This window comes from Mchenga conophoros, linkage group LG23 (genome assembly GCF_057382185.1).
Source record: "Mchenga conophoros isolate Kocher_MC1m ecotype Shallow Benthic linkage group LG23, M_conophoros_male_GT1.1, whole genome shotgun sequence".
Classification (NCBI taxonomy): Eukaryota; Metazoa; Chordata; class Actinopteri; order Cichliformes; family Cichlidae; genus Mchenga; species Mchenga conophoros.
Genome location: NC_140547.1, coordinates 38878205 through 38904352, shown reverse-complemented (window position 1 = coordinate 38904352; position 26148 = coordinate 38878205). Strand labels below are relative to the sequence as shown.

Genomic DNA, 26148 nt, shown 5'->3' with positions numbered 1-26148 from the left:
ATGGAAGGGGTTAACATAACCAGGGCAAGAGAGCGTCGCTATAGAGATTATTCAAGGAACCGCACTCTTTAACAGACCTAGAAGAGCTGTGTTCTGTGTTATGGGACCCCCCATGTTCTTGTGGGTTAAAACAAATATTGGGATTAAACTGCAAATGGAGGTTGGCTCACACATCAAACACTGTGGCACTCACAGAGTGCATAATGGCCTCTCACACATAAATAAACAGGCCATAATGTTGCATACACTGCACCCAGATGAGTAATATCTTGGAACTGCATGTGTCGTGTGTTGGTTTAGGGTGTGATAGGCTCACATTTTGTGAGATGCTCCATGCATGCCTTGTCTCACCATGTGGGTTTGGGTTTTGTCATGCTGTGTGTGTGTGTGTGTGTGTGTGTGTGTGTGTGTGTGTGTGTGTGCGCGCGCGCGCGTGTGTGCGTGCGCGTGTGTGCGTGTGTCAGGGTGGGGAGTGAGGGATTGAGACAAAAATCACAGGTGTGTGTGTGTTGGTGGTAGTATTGGCATTCACTATGGGCCATCTGTGATGCCCCAGCCAGAGATTATTCTGGCAGCCAATAACAGCAGGAAAAGGAAATGACCCGAGGGAGGAGACAGAGGAAAAATCGGAGTGTTACACCAAGGTTTCCCAAACCAGAACTTACACCCAGGTTATTTTTGTGCTAATTGTATTCATCTGAAAACATAAACCACCCACATTTAAGAGTTTCTCTTACCTCAGAAATATTTCAAAGCATCTTTTTTATTTTTTAAATCTCTTGAGTCACTTCACACATGCTTCACCATGTGGTCGCTTTCACCAGGAATGGCACAAAAATGAACAGACTTCCAAATGTGATGATAGGGATGTCGAATTCTTCCAATACGTTAAAGGTTGGGGCTTTGGCGCATGACTTGTTACAGAGGCTCTCGTGTCACATGATGCATTTCTAGGAATGCCAACAATATTACATTGTATGCTTTTTCATATTGCGATAAACAGAGAGCAGCTCATTTCACAAATGTGGGGATTTACTGTGCTAGGCAGCAAGAGATCGAATCCGTAGCAGATATTGAGGGGAGGGTTTTAAGGGCTGTGGGTGGTTAATACTGTTAGATAGACGTCGGTATCAATAACAATTTAAAACAGCTTCAGAGTATAAAATCATTTAAAGCACATTCAGAAGGCTGCGTGATAATTGTCCTTTTTTTATTCTGTTAAAAGGTGCCGTACCATTGGAAAGCCTGTTTGTTTGGCCTTAAATGGTGCTGCATCTGTAAGAAAAACACATTTGTGGGTTGAGCAGCAGAGTTGAGTTTGTGGGTTGCGCCCATGAAAAAAACAAATCTGGTCTTTCCTCTAAGATGACAACGCTCACCCTCACAGAGCGGGGTTTATCAGAGATTGCTTCCAGGATTTGGGATTTGGGAGTGGAGAGGATGGAAAGGCCTGCCTGCAGTCCTGATGTTTGACTGTTGGAGAATGGTATGCGTCCCACAGCAGTGTGTGAGCAGAGGACCAGCATAAAAATAAATAAAAAATAATATTGTTAAATAAAGAAATTGTTAAAATGCCAACATACCTTGTTTGCAATAAATGGCAGCAAACAACACAGTAGCAGAATCAGGTATAAAGCACTGATAGAAAAGATTTGATGTTTTTCATGGGCGCACATACTAACTTTTTTTTTTTTTTTTTTTTTTAAATCATGCAGTCTGTCAAATGTTATACAATTCCAGAGTTTTCTGGTGTTTTTGCTTAATTAGACTTGAACTGTTAATTCATTATTCAAGCTTTGCAGAGTAATTTTGTCACTCAGTTAATTAGTTAATTGATCATTGCGTTGCTATAAATGTTCAGGCTTTTACAGACCTGGTGATTATCAGTTGTTATCAGTGTGAGGATGAGGGTTATACATTTGCCTGTTTGTCTATGTGGGTTACCATATAAAACAAATTACATAAACATTTGTTTGGATCATGGGACCAAGCGCCCTACAAGAAAACCAGTCGGGCTAAGGTGAGCCCCCAAAGAGTCGATCACAGTAAAAGTTTCACCTTAAATTTGGTAAACCTAAGCATTTTTTAAAAACTTTTTTTAATCTGCAAGTCGGCCACTCGGAGTGGCAATGTGAAAAACTGGAGTGCAGCCAGAGTGATTTCATGAGACCACATACCTTAGCTTATTAAGAAAGACTCCGTGTCAGCATAAATCCGAGTGAAAAGGAGACAGAGCTGCAGGCTGGGCTGAGCTTCGAGCTAACGCAACAAATATTTGGATTTCTATACAAATGTATTTCTGTGCGAAACACGTGAGAGAGGTGGAATGAATAAAAGATGAATACGATAATTAAGAGTCTGGAGTATTGAGTAAAAGACAGATGTAGATGGCTCGCAATGACCATAAAAACTTACAGGTATTGAATTGTTGGGGGGGAAATACAGTAGTTCAATTTGCAGTATTATTTGTTAGACATGTTAAATATTGAAAAAGTCATTTATCAGAAGTGAAGACAAAGTAACACTTGGCGAATGGGCAAGCCTAAATGACTTCTTAGTGTGATTTCTGTACATTAGTTTTATATGATAGTTAGAATATCAGGAGATGGTGTGGCAACATGGTCCTGCAGTCTTCAAAGTGCAATTTATTAGCATGACATGACAAAGGCTAAGCGAGGCCTGCTTTGGAAAAGGCCCAGTGGACGGCATCAGCTTCATTCAGAGTGTTCCAGGCCTCTCTGGCTCAATCAGCCGTTTCCTCGTTGGACAGTGGGCAGCATTGTTAAGTTCAAGAATTGCTACTCGATGAGACGGGCAAGAGATCGGTGTGAAAAGGGCGAGAAGGAGGAAATGATGGAAGCAAAGGGAGAGCAGAATAGGGGGCTCTGTAGTGGGGACTCTGTCGGTTCTCTGTATTGCATAATGATAGTGGTCACGACACAAAGAGAGCACACACTCACACACACAAAGATCAGTAGACTTACAGATGGGGAGCGGAGTGTGTAAATGAGCTTTTTATGGACTGAGAAGCCCAACAGCAGCACATTATGTCTGTCAGCTCGCCTCAGCAGTCTGCATCTCTGTCGTTACCTCATGTCCTGCCAGTTGTCTGTCAGTCTATTAGACAACGTGTCTTTGCTCTTCTCACAAGAGAGAAGTCTGTCCTCTAATCGTAGGCGTGTTTTCCATCCAGGCAGTCAAAACATAAGAAATCCCCACAGTCATGTTGCAATTGTTTCTGCAGATCTGTATTAGTCATGATGTTGATGACAGTGATCCAGATGTGCATTCTTTCTGGTAGAGACCAGCTTGTTGATCAGTTAGTCTGTAGTCTATATATCAAGAAGAGGATGCCTGGCAAATTAAATGCTCTGCAGCTCCCCCTAGTGTTGAGTTAGTCATGTGGCAGGCAGTCTGCTGAGGTATGAAAAGAGCAGTCAGGTATTTCTATGTTTCTCTGTCGTTTACTGCATTTAAACATAAAGGATCTAAATGTTTTATAGGGTGAGTATAGTATAGAGGGAGATGTGTTTCACAATGCAAACCTTTAGGTTGAAGGAAAATTTATCCTATAGTACTGAGTAGAGCAGGGCGATATGGCCAAAAATATTTATCACGATATATATTTGAAAATTTGCGATAACGATATAACTGACGATATAATTGATGCGAGACAAAATACAACTCCACAACATTACTAGCGCAAAAAGACAACCTTCCATTTATTTTCACTTAAACAAGAAGCTGGTTTTTATGTACATTAAAGCTTTATAAAAATGTAACAGTGCAAATGCAAATTCCTTGCTGAAAGTTTAACCAAAAGGCATTTCCAGTAGAAATGGGCTGACATATCCTGAGCATAACCATGTATAATATCCACTGAAGTTAAAAAGAGGTGCTTTGCAACATTAAACTGCAGTGTGCAGTACGTATTTTTCAGACCATAAGGTGCACGGGATTATAAGGCACATTAAGCGAAACAAAGCAGTCAGATAAATCAAACTTTATTAAACTCATTCTTCTTGCTTCCTCCACTTCTGTACCATTGATTCATTAATGTTGAATTCTCTGGCAGCGGCTCTATTCCCATGTTGTTGCAGTATATTAATGACTAACCTCGTATTGTGGATGGATTATCTCAGTTGTTCTCCTGACTGAAGTTTGGTCCGTTTACAGCATCCTGCCATGCGATTGCATTTGTCTCTAACCATGAAGAACCTTCACGTTAACTTTTATAAGTGGAAAAGTGTTAGTGTTCGTCCTCCAGCTTCACTGTTTATGTTATGCTAACATAGCTGTGTCGCTAGCGATTACGTAGCACATCATTATATACTAGCTAGCCCAACTTCAGTAACCCTACAAACGTCACTGCTGTTTAGTTTCCTGTCTTCATTTATGTTGGAAGTGATAGCAGAGCTGTACGTTTGATTTTTTTTTTCAGAAATCTCTCAGTCAGAACATGCAATATCATGCTTAGGTAACTAGCGAAACTAGCGAGCTAACTTCCGCTAGCTTCCTGCTAACTTCTAACTCCGTTAAATGTAATAACTTTTGTTTTCATGGATGCCTGGAAGTTAAACTTTATAGTTACACCTGGTAAAGCAGCAATGCTGATCGTTTTATTAAAGATGAAAGAATTTATACAGTTTTTAACTCTTAAGTGATGCTGCAGTGTTGTTTGACCTGAAGTATACGGAGTTTAGGACCCAGATTACTCCCAGATTTAAGAGCATCTTAGTCCGACAAATACGACAATAACAACGGCCGCTTGCATGTTCTGTAAAAAAATGTGCTTTGTTGTGTATCTGACGGACAAACACCAAACCAGTTCCACATCACGGAAGTTGCACCATTTTTACAAACCAATTCTGGTTCATCTGTTTCACTCAACAATCGGCCATGTGCGTATGAAAACAAAGGCACTGCGCATGCGCGTTTTACTCCCATTCTATCGCGATATTTCATTTTCCTATCGTTGCCTAACATTATACCGGTATTACCGTGAACGGTATAATATGGTCCAGCCCTAGTACTGAGTGCATAAAGTCCATCAGTAGGCGGAAAGGTAGTCGGGATACTCCCCTCATCTTCCCTTCAGATATCACTGATAAAGCAGGACTTGAACGTTACTAGGACCAAAAATCACATGCTTTATAATGCCCTCATGAAAAAGGTTCAGGATACCAAATTGTAAATGAAATAGGTATAATTTATTTAGTGTCATAATTGGTAAAATTGTAAACTAATGTTTGCATCTGTCTGTTATCTTACATGATGTGTTTCCCTCGCTTGTCCAAGGTAAATTTCTCCCAGGACACAATAAAAGCTAATCTGATATTGAAAGTTTGCAATACCTGAATGAAAAGCTTCAGTTTTTGTATAAGCAAACTTTGTATGCTCATTTCCAACTCTGTGTTTAAATTGTTGGACTCTTAACAGGGCAGCTTCGCCTGATTCAGTTGAAAATAAACTTTTTTTCCTTTTATCCTGCAGCTCCTCAGTCAACCTGTTTTAGCTCTTTTAGCTTTCCTCTCCTCCCTTTAATTGGATGCGTCTCACAAACAGAAGGTCTGTGGGCGGGCTGCCGTGCTCACAAGCTGAACCTTGTGCATGAGATGATGATATTGGGGATCCAATCCACTCCCACTGACATCACCTAGAGCTAAGAGCCGGGGGGAAAAGACCTTTTAGAGCAGTCTGAAGACTCACTTGCATATATGCTGTCAGCTTCATTTGAAACTTTTTCCATTTTAAGTATAGACATCCAGCACTGGAGCTGTAAATAGATGTCAGAAAATAAGGAAAAGCATTTTAGGTGTGCTTTAAAGTCTACGAAGCAGTAACACGACTCTTTGCATACATTTAAATATTAGCACTTTACCTCACAACCTGGAAGTATAATTAGACTGGATGAAATCCAAAGTGTTCGATGTGTCTCACCATAGCCCATGTTGAATTTCTTTCTCACAGATCTGAAGCGAGAGGCGAGCATCTGCCACATGCTGAAACACCCCCACATCGTGGAGCTGCTGGAGACTTACAGCTCCGATGGCATGCTCTACATGGTCTTTGAATTGTAAGTGTGTCGCGCACACAGTTCACATTCCCATCCAATTTTAGGTTTGGATTTTGTATGTTTTATGTATGGCAGCTTTTCTCTTATAAACTACCGTCAACACCGCACTAGGCAAACAGTTACCAACTAATTTTATCAGCACTAGGCAGATGGCTGTTACTGGTAATTTCACACCCCCTTGTTTTTGTGGTTTCAGACTTCTTGGTCTCTTTGACGAGAAAAAGGAAAAAAAAAAGTGTGATATTTGAAGATATCGCTAGGCCAGCGCAATATGTAATCATAAGTATAATAGTGTACAGTTCCTGATTTCTTACATTTTTGCATCTTTTAACACTTGCATGTTTCAAACAAATAATTTAATTTAAGGGGGGGGGGGGGGGGGGGGAAGAAAAGCTATGTAAACCTACTTGGGCCCCTGTGGAAAAGTAATTTCCTTCCTTGTTAAATCATGAATTAACTGTGATTAACTATGTTTTTGTAATTCAGTTTCAGTACTCACACCAAGACCTGATTACTGCCAGAAATCACTTAAATAGAACTTGTCTGACAAAATGAAGTAGGGTTTAAAAAAATCTCTCAAAAAGCATCATTCAACGATCTAAAGACACGGCTGAGACACAAAGTCACTGACATTTATCAATCTGGAAAGGGTTACAAAAGCCACTTCTTAGGCTTTGGGCCTCCAGCGAACCACAATGACAGCCATTATCCATAAATGGAATGAGACGCTAGCCTACCAGAATGACTCCAAGAGTGCACCACTCATCAAGGAGGTCACTAAAGACCCCAGAATAACATCTAAAAAACACAAGGTTTGAGTCCTGTTACATCTGATGTACAACTAACAACATTTTATAAAAAGATCATCATAGCAACAGGCAAACATGGTGGTGGTAGTGTGATGCTCTCGGGCTGTTTTGCTGCTGTGATTGATGGAACCATGAATTCTGCTCTCTACTGCAAAATCCTGAAGGAGAACGTACGACCATCAGTTCATGTCGTGAAGCTCGAGCGCTTTTAATTATGATGAAACAGATCCAAAACACAGCAGCTAGTCCACCTCTGATTAGCTTATTTGAAGATAAAAAACAAAGGTTTTGGAGTGGCCTTGGCAAAGTCCAGACTTAAATCTGATGGCATGACCTTAAACAGCCTGTTCATGCTTGAAAACCCTCCAGTGTGGCTGAATTAAAACACTTCTATAAAGAAGAGTGGGCCAAAATTCCTTTCCTTTCTCACACAGGGCCAACTGCATTCTGGATTTACTTGGGTTATCTTTGGCTAATATTAAAATTTGTTTGATGAGCTGAAACATTCAAGTGTGACAAATATGCAAAAAAGAAATCCGGGAGGAGGCAAATACTTTTTACAGCACTATACATGAGAAGTGTTTGAAGGAAAAATAATTTATTGTATCGGCTGTTATTTTTTTTGTCTTTCATCTGATTATTGAAATGATTCAAATGTAGCCTGAATCTAAACCAAATCTAAATCTATACTAATAAAGAGTTCTCAGCTGACTCATTACTAAACAGATCATTTCATACCCACCCTAAACCTTTCTTCCTTTTTTCTAGTATGGACGGTGCAGACCTGTGTTTTGAAATCGTGAAGCGAGCTGATGCTGGGTTTGTGTACAGCGAAGCAGTGGCCAGGTAGGGGACACAGTCTGTGAAGTGTGGGCTTCACATTTTCAAATATTATTAAAGCCTGAAATACACAACATCTCTGTGCACGCTCTAAATGATGCCCCCCCCCCCTTCTGTTTCTGCTTTCTGTCCCTCCAGCCACTACATGAGGCAGATTCTGGAGGCGCTTCGATACTGCCATGACAACAATGTGATTCACCGTGATGTAAAGGTGAGCTTTCGTGCAGTCAAGCTAGTGAAACCACAGAACATGTTCCATGACTCGCAAAGGACAACCTATTAAATATATTTATCACACCAGAAGTGTATACTGCACAGTGTTACTGCCTTCCTGTGAAGACGCTGTCTTCACTGCTTGTGGGAAGGCAAATGCTAAAAGCGACCCACGCTTTACCCGAAAGTTTCCCTTGATATCCGCTTTTAATATTAAGTTTAGTTACTCTGTGGTTTTTAGAATAAACCACCATGAGGTCTCTTTTTTTTTCCTTTAGGCAAACCAACACCTCAGCAAGCGTCAGTGTTAGCTGTAGCATACAGCGGTAAAATAAATATTGAACACCAATTTTAGTAAAGTTGTGAGTAAATACATTTCTAAATGTGCTATTAATATGAAGTTTTGACCAGATGTCACCTTTAGAAATATATTTACGTAAATACTTGGGGATCTACGGCTGTAAATAAATCAACTGTGTGGATTTATTAGGCATTCCTAGAGCAAAATCAGAATCCCCCAGTATTTCCAACAGGATTAACCCTCAAACACAGGTGTCCGACACTACTAGACCATATGGAGCAGTGCTGAACCAGGCCCTTGATCCCATCTGAGCCATTTGACCACACAGGGCTCAAAGCTGTCAGCAGCAGAACCAGTGCAAGCGCTGATCATCATGGTGGGTCAAAGCTGGCTTTCGTTTGCTTCTTGTAAGAGCAGACTATTGAGCTCAAGCAAAGCAAAAGGCTTAAAGGACGAAATAGGTTATTGTCCATTCCAGCCACTTTTTTTTCTTCAAAATTAAAACAAATTTGGGGTAAATAAACGATTATCTTACATGAGCAGACTCACTGCGATTAATCTGCATGATTCACACTTAATAAATAAAATTATATTAGTTTTTCTTTCACTGGATCCAGAGTTAAGATCCACAGTCAAAGCATTTAACGCAATAGGAAACCTGAGCTCCTACATACTCTGACCTCATTGTTTGAAACACTGGTTGTTGTTAGAGGATCCACCACTATAACAGTATAGGTATGCCAATATAATGTGCTCTGTGCTGAAAGAGTGTGAAAAGAGAAAAGTTAGTTCTCTATTAAAGTCTACAGCAATTTATTTTTTCTCCATAAAACTTTTTTTTTAATACTGAAAATTCTTGACATTCACTCACACACACACATTTCATATCATCATTAGTCTTGTAAATGTAAATTTTTAAAGACATGGCTGATGCTGTAGTACGTCTTCAGACATAAATCTGTTGTCTTTAACCAATAATGGAAATTGGTTCAAAATCCATCTCTGACAGTGGTTCATGTACGGGGGCATAATTTGTTAGAACCGAAGCTGTCAATGGAAATGCTTTACTCCGATTTTTTTTTCCTCCTGTGATCACTGTTGGCCAGTAGGTGGAAGCGTAGTCACTCTTGTGCAGCGGAGGTTAGAGTTGATGACACACATACTGGTTCTGGGGGTGAGTGACTGAGTGTTTACACCGAGGTTGGGTACAACCACAGGGACAGACGGCCGTCTGAAATCCATGGTGGAGCTGTTGGATGTCACGTCATTCAGGAAGAGAAGCCGGTGGCCGAGTCTGCGTCCGAGTGCTTGGAGGGCAGCTTTGCGCACCGAGCCCGATAACAGAAAGTACATGACAGGATCCAAGCAACTGTTAAAGGCTGAGAATAACAACATCACCTCATTGGTCCAGTCCATGATTTGCATGTAATTACAGGATAGGCTTGAGCTCAATTGGGAGGAGATGTAGAAGGGGCGAAAGGCGTGGTAGGGCCCGAAGCAGATGGTGAAGAGAAAGAGGACAAAGAAGGACTTCTTTGCAGTTCTCCTGTATTTCTGTGCGTTAGGTAGGTCCGGCTTGTCCCGTGACACCTGCTGCAGCCGTGAGGCAATCTTGGCATAGGAAACCACGAGGATGATGAAGATGAACCAGAACATCACCACCAGCCCTGCGTTGATGTAGGCTTTCCAGAAGGCTTTTTGTCGCAATTTGTACTGGAAGCACTTATCGCTGTGTTCCTTATCCTCTGGTGCAGCAATCATGGGAATCGTACCCACCAGGAATGCAATCCACAGAACTCCACATGCCACCCAGCTCCACGGCTTGCTTTGCCCCCACAGCCTCAGCCTTAGGCCTCTCCGTGCTCTGCCCTTCCCCTTCAGCCTCAAGTACCTGTCCAGGCTGATGAATCCGAGTAGAAATATGCTCATGTACATGTTCATGTAAAATAGGTTTCCCACCATCTTGCAGGCCACAGGTCCCAGTACCCATTTGTTTCCATTAATATGGAAGAAGACCCTGAAGGGCAGGCATGCCAGGAAGACCAGATCAGCCACTGCACAGTTGATGAGGAACACCCGCACTGAGTTTCGGCCCGAATGCAGGAACAGGAAGACCCACAAAGCAAAGAGGTTACCCACGAGTCCAAAGATGAAGAAAAGAGAATAGACCACCGCCTGCAGAACACGGAGGCTTTCATTATTAAATGAGCAAGGCATCGGGGTTGAAGTGACAGCTGTGTAGTTTGAGGTGGAGAAAGGAGAAAGAGAAGACGGTGACATGTAGCCTGGGAGGGATGACGTGGATATAGGGAGAGAGGTGTCGAACACTGCAGAGGTTGGGAGTACCGGCCTGAAAGTCGTATTCATTGTGGCTCAGAAGTTTTAAACATCAGGACCTAAGGGGAAAAAAGGGGGGAAATCAGCTTATTTTCACTGAATAGACATACAAAGAAGCTCTTGCTGTGCAGCAAAACAAGGTGCACGGACTGAAACTGCAATTGTGTGTTTTATGAGTAATACACAGTGAGGTGAGTAATACGTAGGTTGTAGATTAAGGTCACACACAAGTAATGATCTGTGAGTTTTCCACCATCAAGTGGAAATTATAGTAATTTGTGTTGAAAAAAGGTGCGGCACCTTACAAAATTAAAGCTCTGTACACTGTGCAGCTTTTTCAAAGTTCCACTGTGATTTAGCTTTCACGGGTGGGAGCAGGAGTCATGACTAATCAGAAGTTTTATGCCTGTTTAACGCATAAATTCCAGTCCCACGGTGTTAGAGCGGAGCCAAGGGGTGCACGCTGCAGATGCAAAAGCGCTCACAGTCACTCTGACTCGTACACACAGATGTTTGGATTAAGGTGCAACACTCACCATCAATAATCCTTCCATAGAAGATCCAACACAGCTGTGAATGTGTAGGAGTGTGAGCTCACAGTAGTCCTGCATGTATTTTCCTCCGTCCATCTAATGCTGCTCCATTATCAGTCTCTTAAAGCTTTTGTTAAATGAATAAAGGTGAGTTTAATTGTTTTATGTTAAAAGAAACTAGTCCTGGCTGAGCACCGCCTTTTTGCCGTTTTCACCTCTGAAGTAATTTATCCTGCAGGCTTGTCTGTGTCACCGCTTCTGCTCTGCTCAGCTTGTCTTCCGTCTTTACTGGAAAGCTCTTTCATAGCCTCTCCTCTCTCATAGATGTGAGACGGCCCCCTCTCTCTCTCTCTCGCTGTCTCTCTCTCGCTGTCTCTCTCTCGCTGTCTCTCTCGTACTCGGCCCCCTCTCTCTCTCTCGCTGTCTCTCTCGTACTCTCTCTCTCTCCACCCCCCCTACAAAATTTGCAAAGAATAAGAAGACAGGAAGTGAGCCCACCACTTTTCACACTCACTATGGTTGTGCATGTCTTCTTACTGTCACAAAAAGGGACAGTAAGATGAATGTACCTGAGAGGAATACTGCATTTAACAAACATTTGATAACATTTTAAACAAATTTTATTTCCAATTTGCATCCACATCTCTGAAACCCATCATTTCATTTGTTGTCTTTTAAAAAAATTAGGTGTGCAACTTGGATTTACTATTATAAAAGAACAAATATGTGAAACTGTGATGGGAAGCAGTTTTATTACCACTGACACAGAACCCGTGATGGAAAACATGCCACGCAACACCGTCCTCGCTGCTCATCAGCCGCTGACATCAGCTGATTAGTTTTCCTCGCAGAAAGCTTTGGGTCATGGCGAGTCGCCGCACTATTTGTCCAGTGAATTAGATATTAAGTAAAATGTCATAACAATTTTGATTAAGCAGTTTTTACAAGTCTACCGGTGAACGCGGTTGGCTTAATGTCCTTCTCCTTAATAAACTAGCCGTTGTAATTTAGCAGCAGCTATCACGGCACTTGGCAAATATTTTCTTACCTGCCTCTGACCTGCAGTACTAGTCCTGTGTGACTACATGGTGAAGCTTCGGTGTCACCTTTTTCACACTAGTCTAAGTACATACAGTCTCTTTCTTTGTGCTACTTCCAGGCACTTTTCAACTTGTTCTCTAATGTGTGTGTTTCTGTTGTTTTTGTATATATATTAATGTTTGCTATTGATTCCTGCTGTACGTGTCTGTCTGTATCCTGCCAAGTTTCTAAAATAAATGAATTAACCAGAATCTAAAAAGCATACTGGAGGGTTAAAAAAGGTCTCTTCAGCTTTGTGAATTACCTCCAGAGTTCTCCATTGCTCACTGCTGGAGTCAGTCAACACCGAGCTCTGTAGCACACAAAGTGTGAGACAAAAAATGTGCATCTCCTTTTGAACGCACTGTCAGATTTGTGCAAGCTCAAGTGAAACCAGGGTACACTAACCACCATTTGAACATAATGGAATCTTGCACTCTTGCACAGAGAGCAAAGCAATGCTCTGCAGTGTCTGTGCTTGTGCCTCTTTTATTTTAAAAAAAGTCAGTGTGATTTTTAAAGTCTGCTGGGACTGTCCCGCATCAGTCAGGCCCTAATTGTACCAAGTATTAGCTTGTCGTCATTTGCACTGTGCTGACGCGTGTCTTTCATTCCTGTGCAGCCTCACTGTGTGCTCCTGGCCTCAAAGGAGAACTCTGCTCCAGTGAAACTCGGAGGCTTCGGAGTGGCGATCCAGCTGGGAGAGTCTGGTTTAGTAGCCGGAGGTACAGTGAAACACTTTTCAAGGGTTTTCTTGCATTCCGTGATTACAGGTGGCCCACAAAACAAGTGTAGGTCTTCCCCCACACCTGTGGTTACCATTTATGCAGAAATGACAGCAAAGTGCACCGACTTGTTAATGAGGTAACAGACTTCACGCAGACTAATGCTTACGTATGCAGTCACCTCCATAGTCTCTTTTAAAGGTCGGGTTTTTCCCCCCTTACTGTATGTCTCACTCATGCTTACATTCTGTCCACAACCTTAATAATAATGAAATGTAATAGATTTGTTTGTTTCTTTGTAATGTTTCAATAAAAATATCCTACTTAATAAAAACTGCCACATTATTAGAAACAGGTTTTCACTGGTTGTGGTTTAGGCTGGATTGAGCGAAATGACCAGGCAGTATTTTGGATATGAGTAAGCAGGTCTATGTGGGTCTCCTCGAGCAGCCCTAGTCTGTTCCCACAGTCCAAAGACATGCTCATTAGATGAATCACAACATGTAACTGTCTGAGCTATCCTCGCTGACTCTCTCATATTGGATTGTGAGATATTCTCCAAGCAGCAGCGCTCTAAAAAAAAGAGCACGGGACGGGCTTGTTTAAATGTGTTTTAAATAATAATAAAAAGTTCATCATGAAAGTGTATCAGCGTAGTGTATGAAATTTATCTCTTTCCTCAGGTCGAGTGGGCACGCCCCACTTCATGGCCCCAGAGGTGGTGAAAAGGGAGCCTTATGGCAAACCGGTAGATGTGTGGGGATGTGGAGTGATCCTCTTCATTCTGCTGTCCGGCTGCCTGCCTTTCTACGGCACCAAGGAGCGCTTGTTTGAGGCTATCATCAAAGGAAAATACAAGGTAGGCGCTAAATGCCAAAACGGCCTGTGCTTTGGCCCTGAGGCTCAGACTGAACCGTGCTGTTGTGCATGTTAGATACAAAGTTGAGGTCTTGGATTACAGGAACTGAATGCAGTGCTTTTACCACATCACTTCAGAACTTCAAATTGCGGCCTGCCTTTCCTCTCCCCCCCTGGTGTCTTCAGCTTTTCCTCTCACACAACAAGAATGTGAGAGGTGATGAATAAAGTGACTGTATCAGCAGAAAAAAACTAAGATAAAGGTCTGATGAATTATCTGCTTTCAGCACAGTATGAGTTTCCTGTTTGGTGCACTAATCTGTAGCAGATGCAGTCGCAGTGTGCAGAGTGATGGACAACACCGTTGCTATCTTCCATCAAGCTGCTGCCAAAAAACCCAAACTGTAAAACAATGAAGCAAACCACCGAAACATTTTGCACAACAGTGGGGAGAAAAATGATGTGGGTTTATTTATGAAGCATTAAATGGTGTGTAATTTGTCCTTGGATCTTTAATTACTGCCAGATTCGGCTGCCATCCTGGCTACTTCACGCGTTTCTGAATATTTCTCTGGGTTTCAGATGAACCCCCGCCAGTGGGCTCACATCTCTGAGAGCGCCAAGGACCTGGTGAGGCGCATGCTGATGCTTGACCCTGCTGAGAGAATCACTGTCTATGAGGCTCTCAACCACCCCTGGCTGAAGGCAAGATCACAAGACACACTCACACACACATGCACATACTGCTAACATTCAAATTAACTGAATGCAAATAAAAATACTCTCACTTCACATCTCTGCAGCTGTAGGAGGTTATTGTTGTTTGATTTCCTCTTTTTTTTTCATAATCGTCTTTACTATTTTAAAAACCCAGAAACGGGCGTGAATATTTGTTGCCTGCTGTAAATGTTTTCGCAAGCTCAAATTCACCTTTACACCACTGGCCTGACTGATGTTAACTCAAGCACACTTCCTTTTGCTCAGAACCACAGCTCTGCTTTCACATCCGTTCACTGTCTCTGTGCGAGCGCTAATGTCCTTCATCTTTATGTCTGTGATTCCCAATAAATGCAGGAGAGGGACAGGTATGCCTACAAGATCCACCTGCCCGAAACAGTTGAGCAGCTGAGAAAGTTCAACGCCAGGAGGAAGCTGAAGGTTAGCGCAGTGTTATTAGACTCCAAGAGGAAAGGTTTCGGTGTGAGAGGAAGTCTCTCCACATCCTCTGTGCAGATGTTTCTAATGACCCAGATTAAGCTGCTGGCAGAATTTTTACTCTCATCTCAACCTTTTAAACACTTTAAACTCTTATATATAACATCTATTTATATACGTATATTTCACTTAATATCCATGTTACCCCCTACTCTCTGTCCCAGGGTGCAGTGCTGGCTGCTGTTTCCAGCCACAAGTTTAATTCCTACTATGGTGACCCCCCTGAGGAGCTCCATGATTTCTCAGACGATCCCACCTCCTCAGGTAACTGTCAGGCAGACTTTTTCCTCTAAATGTGTTTGCAACAGGGAGACGCAGGTATTAGATTGTTTGTGTGCATGACAAAGAGCCTAAAAGAAGTGAAAAGCATGCTGCATTAATTCAAATATAACCTGAAGGACAGCGAAATGGTGTTGTTATTTTAATGGATGGATTAAATTATTGAAACCCTCTTTAAAAGTGTTCAGTGTGTGCATGTTGTGCAACAGAAGATGATCACAATTGCTTTCTAGCTCTGTTTGTGCTCACGTGGTTTCTATTCTGGTGTCTTTGTGAAAAGCAGCTGTCGGTGCACAGCTTCCCTGTTTAATGAACACATTTCCCAACAGCAGCCTCACTTCCCTGTCTCAGCGTTACACTTTCACTTCTGCTGTTGAGAAGACTGCAGGCCGTGCCGGCCAGAGCTGAGCAACACAACGAAACCCGACCCAGTTCTAAACGATAGAAACCGAGTGCGTTTCAGTGTCAGCTAATCAGCGGGATCAGCCTAATTAACCTGTTTTGTTTATTTATTCATTTATTTAATTATTTATTTTTTCCCCGAATTTGTGCTGTAAAAGCAGCTGCTGCAGCCGCGTGGACTCGTATGTCCGTTGTGCTGAGGCTGGCAGTCTGCTGCAGTCATGCTTCCTGGTGACTGTTTTATTTTTGCAGCTGTGTTGCTTCAGACATGTTGCTCGACTAGACGTGTTGCGTTGTAGATCCCTGCAGCAGCTCGGCAGACTTTGTCCAGATTTAGCTGCTTTTGCTGATTCTCTCTGTCTGCCGTAGCTGCGTTTTGTTTTTTGTTCTTCTCTGCAGCCGTAGTTGCTTTTAAACCTCCTCTAATCTCAGCTTCTCTTTCTTTGGTGTTGTTTTCTCCTTCTGCTGTGCTGTCTCTAGGACTGCTAGCTGCTGAAAGTACGTATACCCCCTCCTCTTACCCCCTCCACACTCATAGATTGTGGATGTGATATCACCATGACATCACTTGCTCTGTAGTTGCATTTCTCCCATGTGTTGAATGATGTGGGTATTAACCCTCCATGCCTCTGCCCCCTCTGTCTCCTCTGCTGTCCCCTCTTTAAAGAACTTATTTTGCTCTGGTGTGTGTTTATTCTGACTGCTTCCTTTTGACTTGTGAAGATGAAACACATGCATCTCCATTATTGTGGCAACGTGAAGCTTTGACAACCAGATTAAGACGTGCTGATGAGTACAGTGAGCAAAAACAAAAGTAAAGACGATAAGATGCTTGCATCCTCAGTGTCCTGACTAACAATAAGATCTTTTATCTCCACTTTTCAGAGCGAGCTGCTTTTTACTGGTGCTCACAGCTTCCTGTAAACCAATTTGTCTCCCAAATTTATGCTGGTAACTAAAGGGCACTTATTGTGCTCTAGATAGACAGATTTATTTATCTTTTTTACACAAAGGTCATTCTTGAACTTAGATGCTGCTCTGATAGAGGTCAAGAATAAAAATATGAAATGAATAAACTAGTTCCCATTTAAATGATTACTCATTACACTATCATAGCATTTTTGACTACTTCTAGCTGCATTTGTAAACTAAACATCATTGTCTTCATGCACTAATAAATCAGCCTTTAATTGCTGTGTACAGGCCTTTACGCACCGAGCGTGTTTCGATAAAAACAACATGAAATTCAGAATTCTTTTGCATGCGTGAGCTTGTGGAAAAAAAAAAAAAAGAAAAGAAATCCACATCAAGCAGTGATGAGCTTGTATGGATGTTTCTAAACAAGGAAAGGAAGTAGTGGTGTGCGATACTGAATATTTTGGTATCGATCCGACAACAAGTAAATACGGGCCAGTGTCGCCTATAGCGATACTTTTCGATAAATAAGGTGGATGCGTCATTGAATCGCTAAATTTCAATTAATTTTCATGACCTTAAGTGTTTTTGTGAGGTTTCCTTTTTTATTATTAAATAGTTTAAACCCAGGACATAATTAGGACATAGTTTATAATTAAATAGAAAATGAATATTATCAATTTTTTATTTATTTATTTATTTTTTGAAAAATCTTAAATAAAAAGTGCTCGCAAACCAGTAAACCAATTAAAACAAGTGCTGTTGAGAACACACAATTAAAATTCTCAACAACAAAAACAACAACTGGTGAAAATATAAATAATATGTAAACAACTTAACAAGCGTCTAAGTCAGCAACAGGTGCCTGCTCTACGCTCACACAGGAGCGGCGAATCTGGCGACCTGGCTGTTTCGTCTTTGCCAAAACCACAGCACTGCAAACAAGAGCGGAACTTAAAGTAAAGAATCGATCTCACCCGGTTGGTATCAATCCGATACCGACTTGGTATCGAAACAATCGATATTTGAGTTCGAATCAAAGTTCAAATTCGAAGTTCTGCTTGGTCAGATCGGTCTGTTCACATTTGAAAAACCAGGAAAAAAAAGAACTCGATCTGCAGATTGTTGAGCATAATTGTGCGATTAGTGTGAACAGCTGCAACGAGAACATACGAGTCCAAAAAAAACTTTTTAAAACACATGCGATATTCACACCAGTCCACCACGTCCGGTGTGTAAAGGCCTCACGTTTTGAAGTGTTGTATTCTCTTCTTTAAATCTTTAGCCTTTTATAACATTATGACTCACCGGTTATTTTTATATAATATAGTGAGAGCTCTTTCAAGTTGAAGAAAGAGCTCTCACTAAAATGTGCTAAAAAAGAGGAAGTTTTTAACAGCTTAAACTCTCCTCTGCTGGATCTTTCATACATCACAGAACTCCCGATTAGCCCTCTGTTCGTCAGTTATTGCACATATTTAGAACAAAGTCTTTCGCGTATTTTCTTCAGCTCAGCTTTAGTTTTTTAGGCTTATTTTTGTAGGTTTCCTTCATAACTGAGCAAAACAGGCTCAAGCTCCTCTAAAACAAAGCTTCACTTATAGTAAACTGCCTCAAGTCTGCAAGTCTGAATAATTAACTGTTTATAAAGATAAAGATTACATAAAGATTAAAATTACATCTTAATTTAATAAAGGACAGAAGTCGTGTCTTAGCCTCGCAGGCTTTGTCAAACTGTGAGCTGAAGTGTTACGGAGTTAAATTGGTGACACTTTTGTGGTTTCACTTAAGGCGTGATCTTTCTGAGCCTTTTTAAACTTTGTTTCTCTCTCTCACACACACACACACACACACACACACACACACACACACACACACACACACGGCCTGAGAAGAATTTTAATAACGTTGTGTGTCAGATTGTAATTCTCTCCCTGCTGCGTTTTTGTTTTTTTTGTTTTCCTTGGGAGTGCTGCTCCTCGTCATCCACACTGTGACTTTTTGAACTGACTTTCTTCTGATGTATTGATGCCATGTACCGCTGTTTCTCTGGTTTTGCTGCATGTGTGGGCGATGCAGCAGGTACTTGGGGTTCAATAGTTCTGAGTGTTTGTGTGTGTGTGTGTGTGTGTGTGTATTCCAGTGTTTTCACTTGTACTGTTTGTGATTTTCTTTTTTCTTTCTTTCTTTCTTTTTTTTTTGGGTTATTTGTGGAATTTGTTGTTTTTATTTTGTTTGTGTTTTTGCCTGTTTCTGGTAGTGTGTCATGTTCAGTGTTTGCATTTTGTGTAGTGTTGAAGAGACTGCTTTGTGTACTTGTGAATGTTTGTGTAATTATGAGTGAGTGTATATTTGGAGTGTGTAACGTAAGTGTGTGTGTGTGTGTGTGTGTGTGTGTGTGTGTACAGGGGCAGTATCACAGGTTTTGGACAGTCTAGAGGAGATCCATGCATTGACAGACTGCAGTGAGAAAGATATGGACTTCCTGCACAGTGTCTTCCAGGACCAGCACCTCCACACTCTGTTAGATGTGAGTAAACGCTTCGTCTGCAGTATCTAAAGTATCCAGTAGGTGCCATGACAAATCAACAATACATTGTTCCCTCGTTTATCGCAGAAATTACGTTCTAAAAATAACCCGCGAAGTAGCCAGCTTTATTTTTTTCCAACTATTATAGATGTTTTAAGGCTGTAAAACCCCTCACTACACACTTTATACACTTTTCTCAGAGAGGCATGAGCATTTTGACACTTTTCTCTCTTGTTTAAACACTCTCAAAGTTCAAACCTTCGTAGAAGAATAAGTCCAGCGATTGCTTTTGATGCTGCAAAACGTTTCATTGACATTGTTGTGTTTGTTGGGGAAAACTTACAAACATACAGTACAGCATTTCAGAGTCACGCTGCTAGCGATCGAAGATTTATGTAAATTTGACAAGCTGAACGCATTCTGTACTGTACGGGAGACACAGCACGGAGGAGATTGATTGACAATGGCCTACAGCCAATCAGGATGCTGAACACAATGCGCTGTAATAAAAAAAAAAAAAAGCACAAAAAAAATCCATGAAATAGCGAGGCTGTGAAATGTGAACCGCGTTGTAGCGAGGGACCACTGTAAACCACATGTATGCTCCACACGGCTCCTTGGGCTTTCCATCTTTGCTTGCATTATCTCCTGAATGTCATGAGCTGTTTGCTGTTGCTGTTATTTCAGCTTTATGACAAAATCAACACCAGGTCGTCCCCTCAGATCAGAAATCCTCCAAGTGACGGAGTGCAGAGAGCCAAAGAGGTGAGGAAATCTAAAAATAAAAATGTCTTCTAAATTCTCTGAAGTGTAGCTTATAGATCGTCTTCACGAGCTCGCCTCTAAAAGTTTATTTTCCTCTGCAGGTACTGGAAACCATCTCCTGTTACCCAGAGAATATGGAGGCCAAGGAGCTCAGGAGGATCCTCACACAGCCACACTTCATGGTGGGATATACGGCAGCACACACATTCTTAATCTAGGAATTGGGATTACAGCCTTCTGTGTCAGAAGTTGGGTCCTTTTGTCAGCCCACATAACTCCCTGGACTACAAATCTGCTTAGCACCTGAGCTTTTGGTGAGCGCTCGCACAGGAAAGGCACAGACAGCAGAGCTGAAGAGAGCATGTACTAAAGGGCTTCCACCTGCAAGCAGTGCCGATACTTTGGCTTTGCATCAGCTAGACTATCGTCAGATGATTCTAGCGGCCAGTACAAACCAGAGATGAAGGGATGCCGAGGATACCGATGAAAGACCTGGAAGATAGAAACTGAGCTAGAAGAAGTTAGTGGTGGCGTTCATGTAAAGGTACTGAGGTTCTAGTCGAGAGTAGCTTTGTATTAAACAAAGTATTTAAGTCAGAATAGGGTTGTTTTTACTGTGTGTGTGTGTGCGTGTGTGTGTGTGTGTATTGCTATCCACAGCAGCTAGCTGTAGGATGGTACTGCTGTTCTCTATCTGGGTTAGAAACATAAGAAGCCGAGCTGTTTGTGTGTCTCTCTGCTGAATCGGTATGTGACACTTAACTGCAGCTGTCATGCTTTAAGTTTGGTTCAATCCAATTAGCCTGTCCTGCACCCTGACCTGACTGCCTGGTTAATCCTGCCACAGACATTTAACTGTGCTGCTAGCAGAAATGGTGTGAAGGGGCTTAGTGTGGCAGCACATGGGGCAGAAAACGCCTTTGAGTTTTTTCCTCTGAGCTGTATGATTTTAGTAATCACTTCAGTTATGAAGTAGTGATGGAAGGACATGTTTTGTTCCCTTTAATTATGGACTTAAGCGGTGAGGATTCAGGGGGATTCGGCATCAAACATTTAGTCCATTGTTGACGTGTCCTGTAAATGCGCACTAACGTCTTTGTTATTAGTTGTTCTTTTCAGCTGCTCTCTTTGCTGCAAGTCAAAAGCCTTTAGTGCCAGCTGTTCCAAAGCTCCCTGACTGTCATGCATCATCAGTGTACATGCTGTCGCTCTGATGAGCAGCTGTGATCATTTGGCAAGCTGGGCTGGTGGATGTTTAAAAAAAAAAAAAACCCAAAAAAACCCCTGTGTGTCAGTGACATGATTAGTGCCCAAAGAGGATTAGTGTAAGCCACACTCTCTTCACACTCGTACAAAAACACTGTGCGTGCTCACACGTACCTTCTCTTGACAGGGATTTGCAGCATGTTTTGTTGGCCAGCTTGAACCAATATTTTCTGCCTCAGCACTGACACAAAAACTGCACCCAGAAAGAATAACCCTAAAACAGCATGGCATTATTAGCCACGTATCTATAGGGCCCACACACACCTTTAAAGAAAAAGGAGAATTGCTGTCTTGTTGTTGTGCTTCTGCACATCAGTCTCAGTTTGTCTGTCTAGATCAGGGACATCAAACTCATTTTATATCGTGGGCCAGATGCCTAAGTGGGCAGACCAGTGAAACCCCTGTCAGTGTAAGGAACTTTAATTACACATTTAATCCCAGAGATGTCTTAATATGAGAAAAAGAAGTGCGATTTTTATCTCAGATTTTCAACATGGTAAAGAAATGCTGTAGTTAATGGAAGAAATCTGTCAGCATGAATCTTAAATGGAAACAAACGTGTTTAAAAACAGGAACTTTTACATCATTTCATTTGAATTTTCATTGGCCCTTTACTCTGTTGTAGCATTAATGGCTTTATCTTTATGAGTGAAGGTAAAGCTGTTAAAAGTCCAAAATGTACGACTTCCTTCACTTTTTCCATTGCTGTCCAGCATTAGAGTCTCTGCTGGGCCAATTCTGGCTACTGGGCCTCATGTTTGACACCTGTGGTCTTGATGAATCTAATATATGAAAGATTTGTGAAGTAATTTAATAGGTGGATACCAGAGAGTCAGCTTCTCCACCTCTTAGTTAAGGTGATGTTTTTAAAGGGCACGCTGATGCAGTGAAGTTAATCTTTGACCTATGAGACAGATTTGTAAAATGTCATGATTTGCAAATGTTATATTTTTAGGTTAGCTTTTTGTTGAGGCCACAATGACCTTTTTTTTTTTTTTTTTTTAACCACCTTACTGTAATTAGTTCATCCTTGAGTTCAGTATTTGTCACATGTAGAAATTCCCTTAAAGGTTTTGATGTCATAAAGAACACAAATGAGCAACATGTATTTATAAAGTGCCCGTCGCAGACAGGAGTACCAAAGTGTTTCACAGAAAATACCTGAAAATGAAACTTTCACAGAGCGAGGCGAGCAGACAGCTCAAAAACATGCTGCTGAAAATAAAGCTTCTCTTTATTTTCACTCTCGGTTAACCCCCTTGCAGGGTGAAAGAGAAAATATACAAATAAACAAGGCAGACCAATACACACCACCATCCAAAACAGGGAAGAGCTGTCATCGTCTGCAAGTCTTAACACTGAGTGTTTGTGTCCAGGCTCTGCTGCAGACCCACGATGTGGTGGCACACGAGGTGTACAGCGACGAGGCGTTGAGGGTGACTCCCCCGCCTACTTCACCGTACCTGAACGGAGACTCCCCAGACAGCACCAACGGAGACATGGACTTGGAAAATGTCACCAGGGTTCGGCTGGTTCAGTTTCAGAAGAACACAGATGAGCCCATGGTGTGTGCAGGAAGCTCACATTTCAGAAACCTACAGTTAAAACCTTTTTTATGTCAACAACAGTGGAACTAAATTAGCTACAGCTACTGTGATTATGTGGTTCAGCATTATTTCTAATAGAAGAGTATAATGGTGGGTGTGGCACAGAGGCTAATGAAAACGCTGTCATCTGGACATTAGCAGCGTCTTTGTCCTGTCTTCTTCCCCTCACCCCCAACTGGCCGCGGCAGATAGCCGCCCTGGAGGTTCCTTGCTGTTAAAAGGGAGTTTTTCCTTTCCACTGTCGTCAAAGCACTTCCTCCTATAATTGTTGGTTTTCTTTGTAGTATCGTAAGGTCTTTACCTTACAATATAAAGTGCTTTGAGTCGGCTGTTCTTGCGATTTGGTGCTATGTAAATAAACTTGAATTGAAAAAACTGAATAGTTATGCGCTGACCCTGTGTCTGTTCCAGGGCATTACTCTGAAAATGAACGACCTCAACCACTGCATTGTGGCCCGCATCATGCATGGTGGGATGATCCATCGACAAGGTAAATCATGTCATATGTGATGACATTTAAAATGTTCTCATTCATCTAGTAAGGGTTGTGAGTAACAAAGTGTGATAGTTCTTATGTTGTACTCTCACATTGGAGTGACTTCTGGTAATGTGACACGACACAACGCGACTCTACGTTGGCTGGGCTCTCGGGGTGTTCCTAGTCTCTGCTTTGTGAAATACTGATGTCTCAACACCCACGAGCCTCGTTTGTAACCTTTATTAATTCATTCTTTCTGCACTTCAGGGACTCTGCATGTAGGAGATGAGATCCGGGAGATTAATGGCATCAGCGTTGCTAATCAGACGGTAGAACAGCTCCAGAAGATGCTGGTAGGTCACACCAGCTCTGAGCAGGCAGTTTTTCAGCTGATATCACTGCATTTGTTTGAATTTATTCAGCACGTTAAAGATGTAATGTTAGTGATGTATTGTACCAAAAGATGGCATCAAGTAGCATCATTATTAGTGCCTGAATATTAATAACATTTAAAACTGTTTACTTCTAATGTCCAAAAAACTACTAGGGGACACTAGAAATAGGGGGTGAATAAAAGCAACAGTGGTCCCTCTGTGATTGAACTATTGTAATGGTTCAAGATTTTTAAAAAATGCTCTTCGTCTCCACAGAGAGAGATGAGGGGAAGCATCACCTTCAAGATTGTGCCCAGTTACCGATCCCAGTCAATGTCTTGTGAGGTACAAAACTATCAGTGCACACATTTTGTTTCACGTGCATTGTGGGGAATTAAATCCTTAGGTTTCTATATCCCGTTGCAGAAAGAGTCTCCGGATTTATCTCGACAGTCACCTGCAAATGGTCATGCTAGTGTGACCAGCTCCATCCTGGTACGTTCAGCGTAACGGTGACCAAAAGTGAAAGCTCATAGCAACAAATCGTCTTGATAATGGATCTGGATTAAGATCGTTCTCTTAAAATACTAAAAGTCTCTTTGTGTGTTGCCAAATAGGACCTGCCATCGACTATTCAGCCTAAAGGCCGTCAGGTAAGATTTCCTAACTGTTTACACCACACGTGCACTCCCCCGATGCAACGGTGTGCTTACACAGCATGTATGTACCTACATCACTCGTGTTTCCCCCCTTCGCATTCCACCTGTTCTGATTACAGTCTTGGTCTTCACTGTAGGGCCTCCATCCGAGAGAGAGAGCACATACTATAGAACAAAAGTTGTCATTTATATCCTCTGCATGATAAAGTCCATCATCACACACACACACGTATATAAAATGCAGCACAAACTTTGTATTTTTGTATGGGTTCCTCATAACCTTTTTCTTGACTCCCCCCGACATTTTCTACTGCATGATATACTGTATGTGTGTGTGTGATGCTCTCAACCCCATAGATCTGCAGACCTGCTATCAAGGACAAATTGTCCATCAAGGTAAGATGGAGCTTGGTGGACCCTCCGTAGAAGTAGACTCCTCTCAGCCCTCCCCTCCCTGCCCCGCAAAGTTTGGTTCCTCATCGTAATGGTGCTTAGATCCCATGTTTGCTGTCAAAGCTTAGGCTTCATAATAGTTCATCAGTAGAGAGAATATGGATGTATGTGCACAAGCCAACGAATCCAGCCGCAGGCAGAGACGCAGCAAAGCTCTTTGTTCGATCACGTTAGTCCCGCTGCTCATCAGTCTGAGTGTTTGTGCTTTTTCCTGCTCTGGCTTTTGTACTGCTGTCTTATTTCTGACTACTTGCCAGTGTAGCAGCCGGTCTCTTCATAAGGGCAGCTTGCCTTGTCGTCCTCTCCTCACCTAATGTAGGCTTTTCTCACTGTTCTGCACCTACAGATTTATGTACGCGCTCAATTTGAGTACGACCCGGCAAAAGACGACCTCATCCCATGCAAGGAAGCCGGCATCCGCTTCCGCGTAGGTGACATCATTCAGATCATCTCCAAGGATGACCACAACTGGTGGCAAGGAAAGCTGGAGAACACCAAGAATGGCACAGCCGGACTCATCCCCTCACCTGAACTGCAGGAATGGTGAGTGCAGCAAACATTCAACGCCAGTTTGAAGCTAAAACTGTAGCAAGTCTTAGCTGTTATGGAGTTTTCTGATGAAGTTAGTGGAGGGCTGCTAAATAGTAAAAATATCCAGACTATCCTGAGTGATTACAGATGCACCTCTAATAACATGACAGCTGGTGATTGTGTAGAAGAAACATGGTTCTGAAGGATGACCTCACAGATGCGCTTACAGTACAAATGTACTTAGACTACTGTTCTTGCTGTACTCATGCTGTGTAGTACAACTATGGAAAACTAGGCACTCTATCTTTGTAATGTTCTTGTTATTTAAAGACAAACTCGGGAACAGAAATCCTGTTATCTGGGGACAGAGAGCTTAGTTTACTACTCCCCTGCAGCAGCACATGAGCCAGTTCTGCACCTGCTGGATTCAGCCTGGCCTCTGCGCTCCTGTGTGGATGCAGAATGCCACAGTGAGCTGGCCACACAGAAGGAAAACAGGCAGGAAGAGACGGGCTGGCCGGTTAGCAGCGATTAGCCTTTGAAAATAAGGAGTGTGTTTGTGTGAATCCCAGACTGCATTGACGAGAACATTAAAATGTAAATCTGACAGCCTTTATATGTTAAATGTGCGCTGTGAGTGGTATTAACATTGTACTAACAATAAGAATGATTGGTCCTTCTTCCACTGACCTACATTTTACAACCTGGGCCTGAGTAAATTTCAGTGTCTTGCTTCCTGTTGTGTTTGCTGTGGTTAGTGATGGCATTACATGCCCGAGTTCATCTGAACCACACTTGTCAAGTAGCCAGGGCACGGTAGGCAGTCACCACACAAGTTCACAAATATGCACGCTGTCGATCACAAAGCTCAAAATACAAGTTTGTAGTTTAAAATAAAAATG

At 42.0% G+C, this 26148-nt stretch overlaps 2 protein-coding genes across 14 annotated transcripts in view; one reads left to right on the top strand and one right to left on the bottom strand.

The window, feature by feature from the left end:
* LOC146547779 (peripheral plasma membrane protein CASK-like) overlaps positions 1 to 26148 on the top strand; it is a 53648-nt gene that overhangs the window by 20238 nt on the left and 7262 nt on the right. For 4 of the 13 annotated variants that reach the window (XM_085265822.1, XM_085265817.1, XM_085265814.1 and 1 more), the window contains exons 3-22: positions 5971 to 6076; positions 7654 to 7731; positions 7864 to 7936; positions 12812 to 12914; positions 13598 to 13773; positions 14355 to 14477; positions 14847 to 14930; positions 15152 to 15251; positions 16149 to 16166; positions 18989 to 19113; positions 19801 to 19878; positions 19980 to 20060; positions 22521 to 22709; positions 23163 to 23241; positions 23497 to 23582; positions 23880 to 23948; positions 24030 to 24098; positions 24221 to 24256; positions 24620 to 24658; positions 25062 to 25258. In XM_085265822.1, the coding sequence (XP_085121948.1) occupies positions 5971 to 6076; positions 7654 to 7731; positions 7864 to 7936; positions 12812 to 12914; positions 13598 to 13773; positions 14355 to 14477; positions 14847 to 14930; positions 15152 to 15251; positions 16149 to 16166; positions 18989 to 19113; positions 19801 to 19878; positions 19980 to 20060; positions 22521 to 22709; positions 23163 to 23241; positions 23497 to 23582; positions 23880 to 23948; positions 24030 to 24098; positions 24221 to 24256; positions 24620 to 24658; positions 25062 to 25258 (1909 nt within the window). The remainder of the gene's footprint in view (positions 1 to 5970; positions 6077 to 7653; positions 7732 to 7863; positions 7937 to 12811; positions 12915 to 13597; positions 13774 to 14354; positions 14478 to 14846; positions 14931 to 15151; positions 15252 to 16148; positions 16167 to 18988; positions 19114 to 19800; positions 19879 to 19979; positions 20061 to 22520; positions 22710 to 23162; positions 23242 to 23496; positions 23583 to 23879; positions 23949 to 24029; positions 24099 to 24220; positions 24257 to 24619; positions 24659 to 25061; positions 25259 to 26148) is intronic. The other 9 variants (XM_085265821.1, XM_085265825.1, XM_085265823.1 and 6 more) reach the window with 5 other exon arrangements.
* On the bottom strand, positions 9047 to 11492 carry LOC146547780 (putative G protein-coupled receptor 34). Its single transcript, XM_085265829.1, has 2 exons — positions 11113 to 11492; positions 9047 to 10635 (listed from the first exon to the last, which is right to left on the bottom strand). Exon 2 carries the CDS (start codon positions 10604 to 10606, stop codon positions 9332 to 9334), a length of 1275 nt encoding a protein of 424 aa, XP_085121955.1. The 5' UTR covers positions 10607 to 10635; positions 11113 to 11492; the 3' UTR covers positions 9047 to 9331.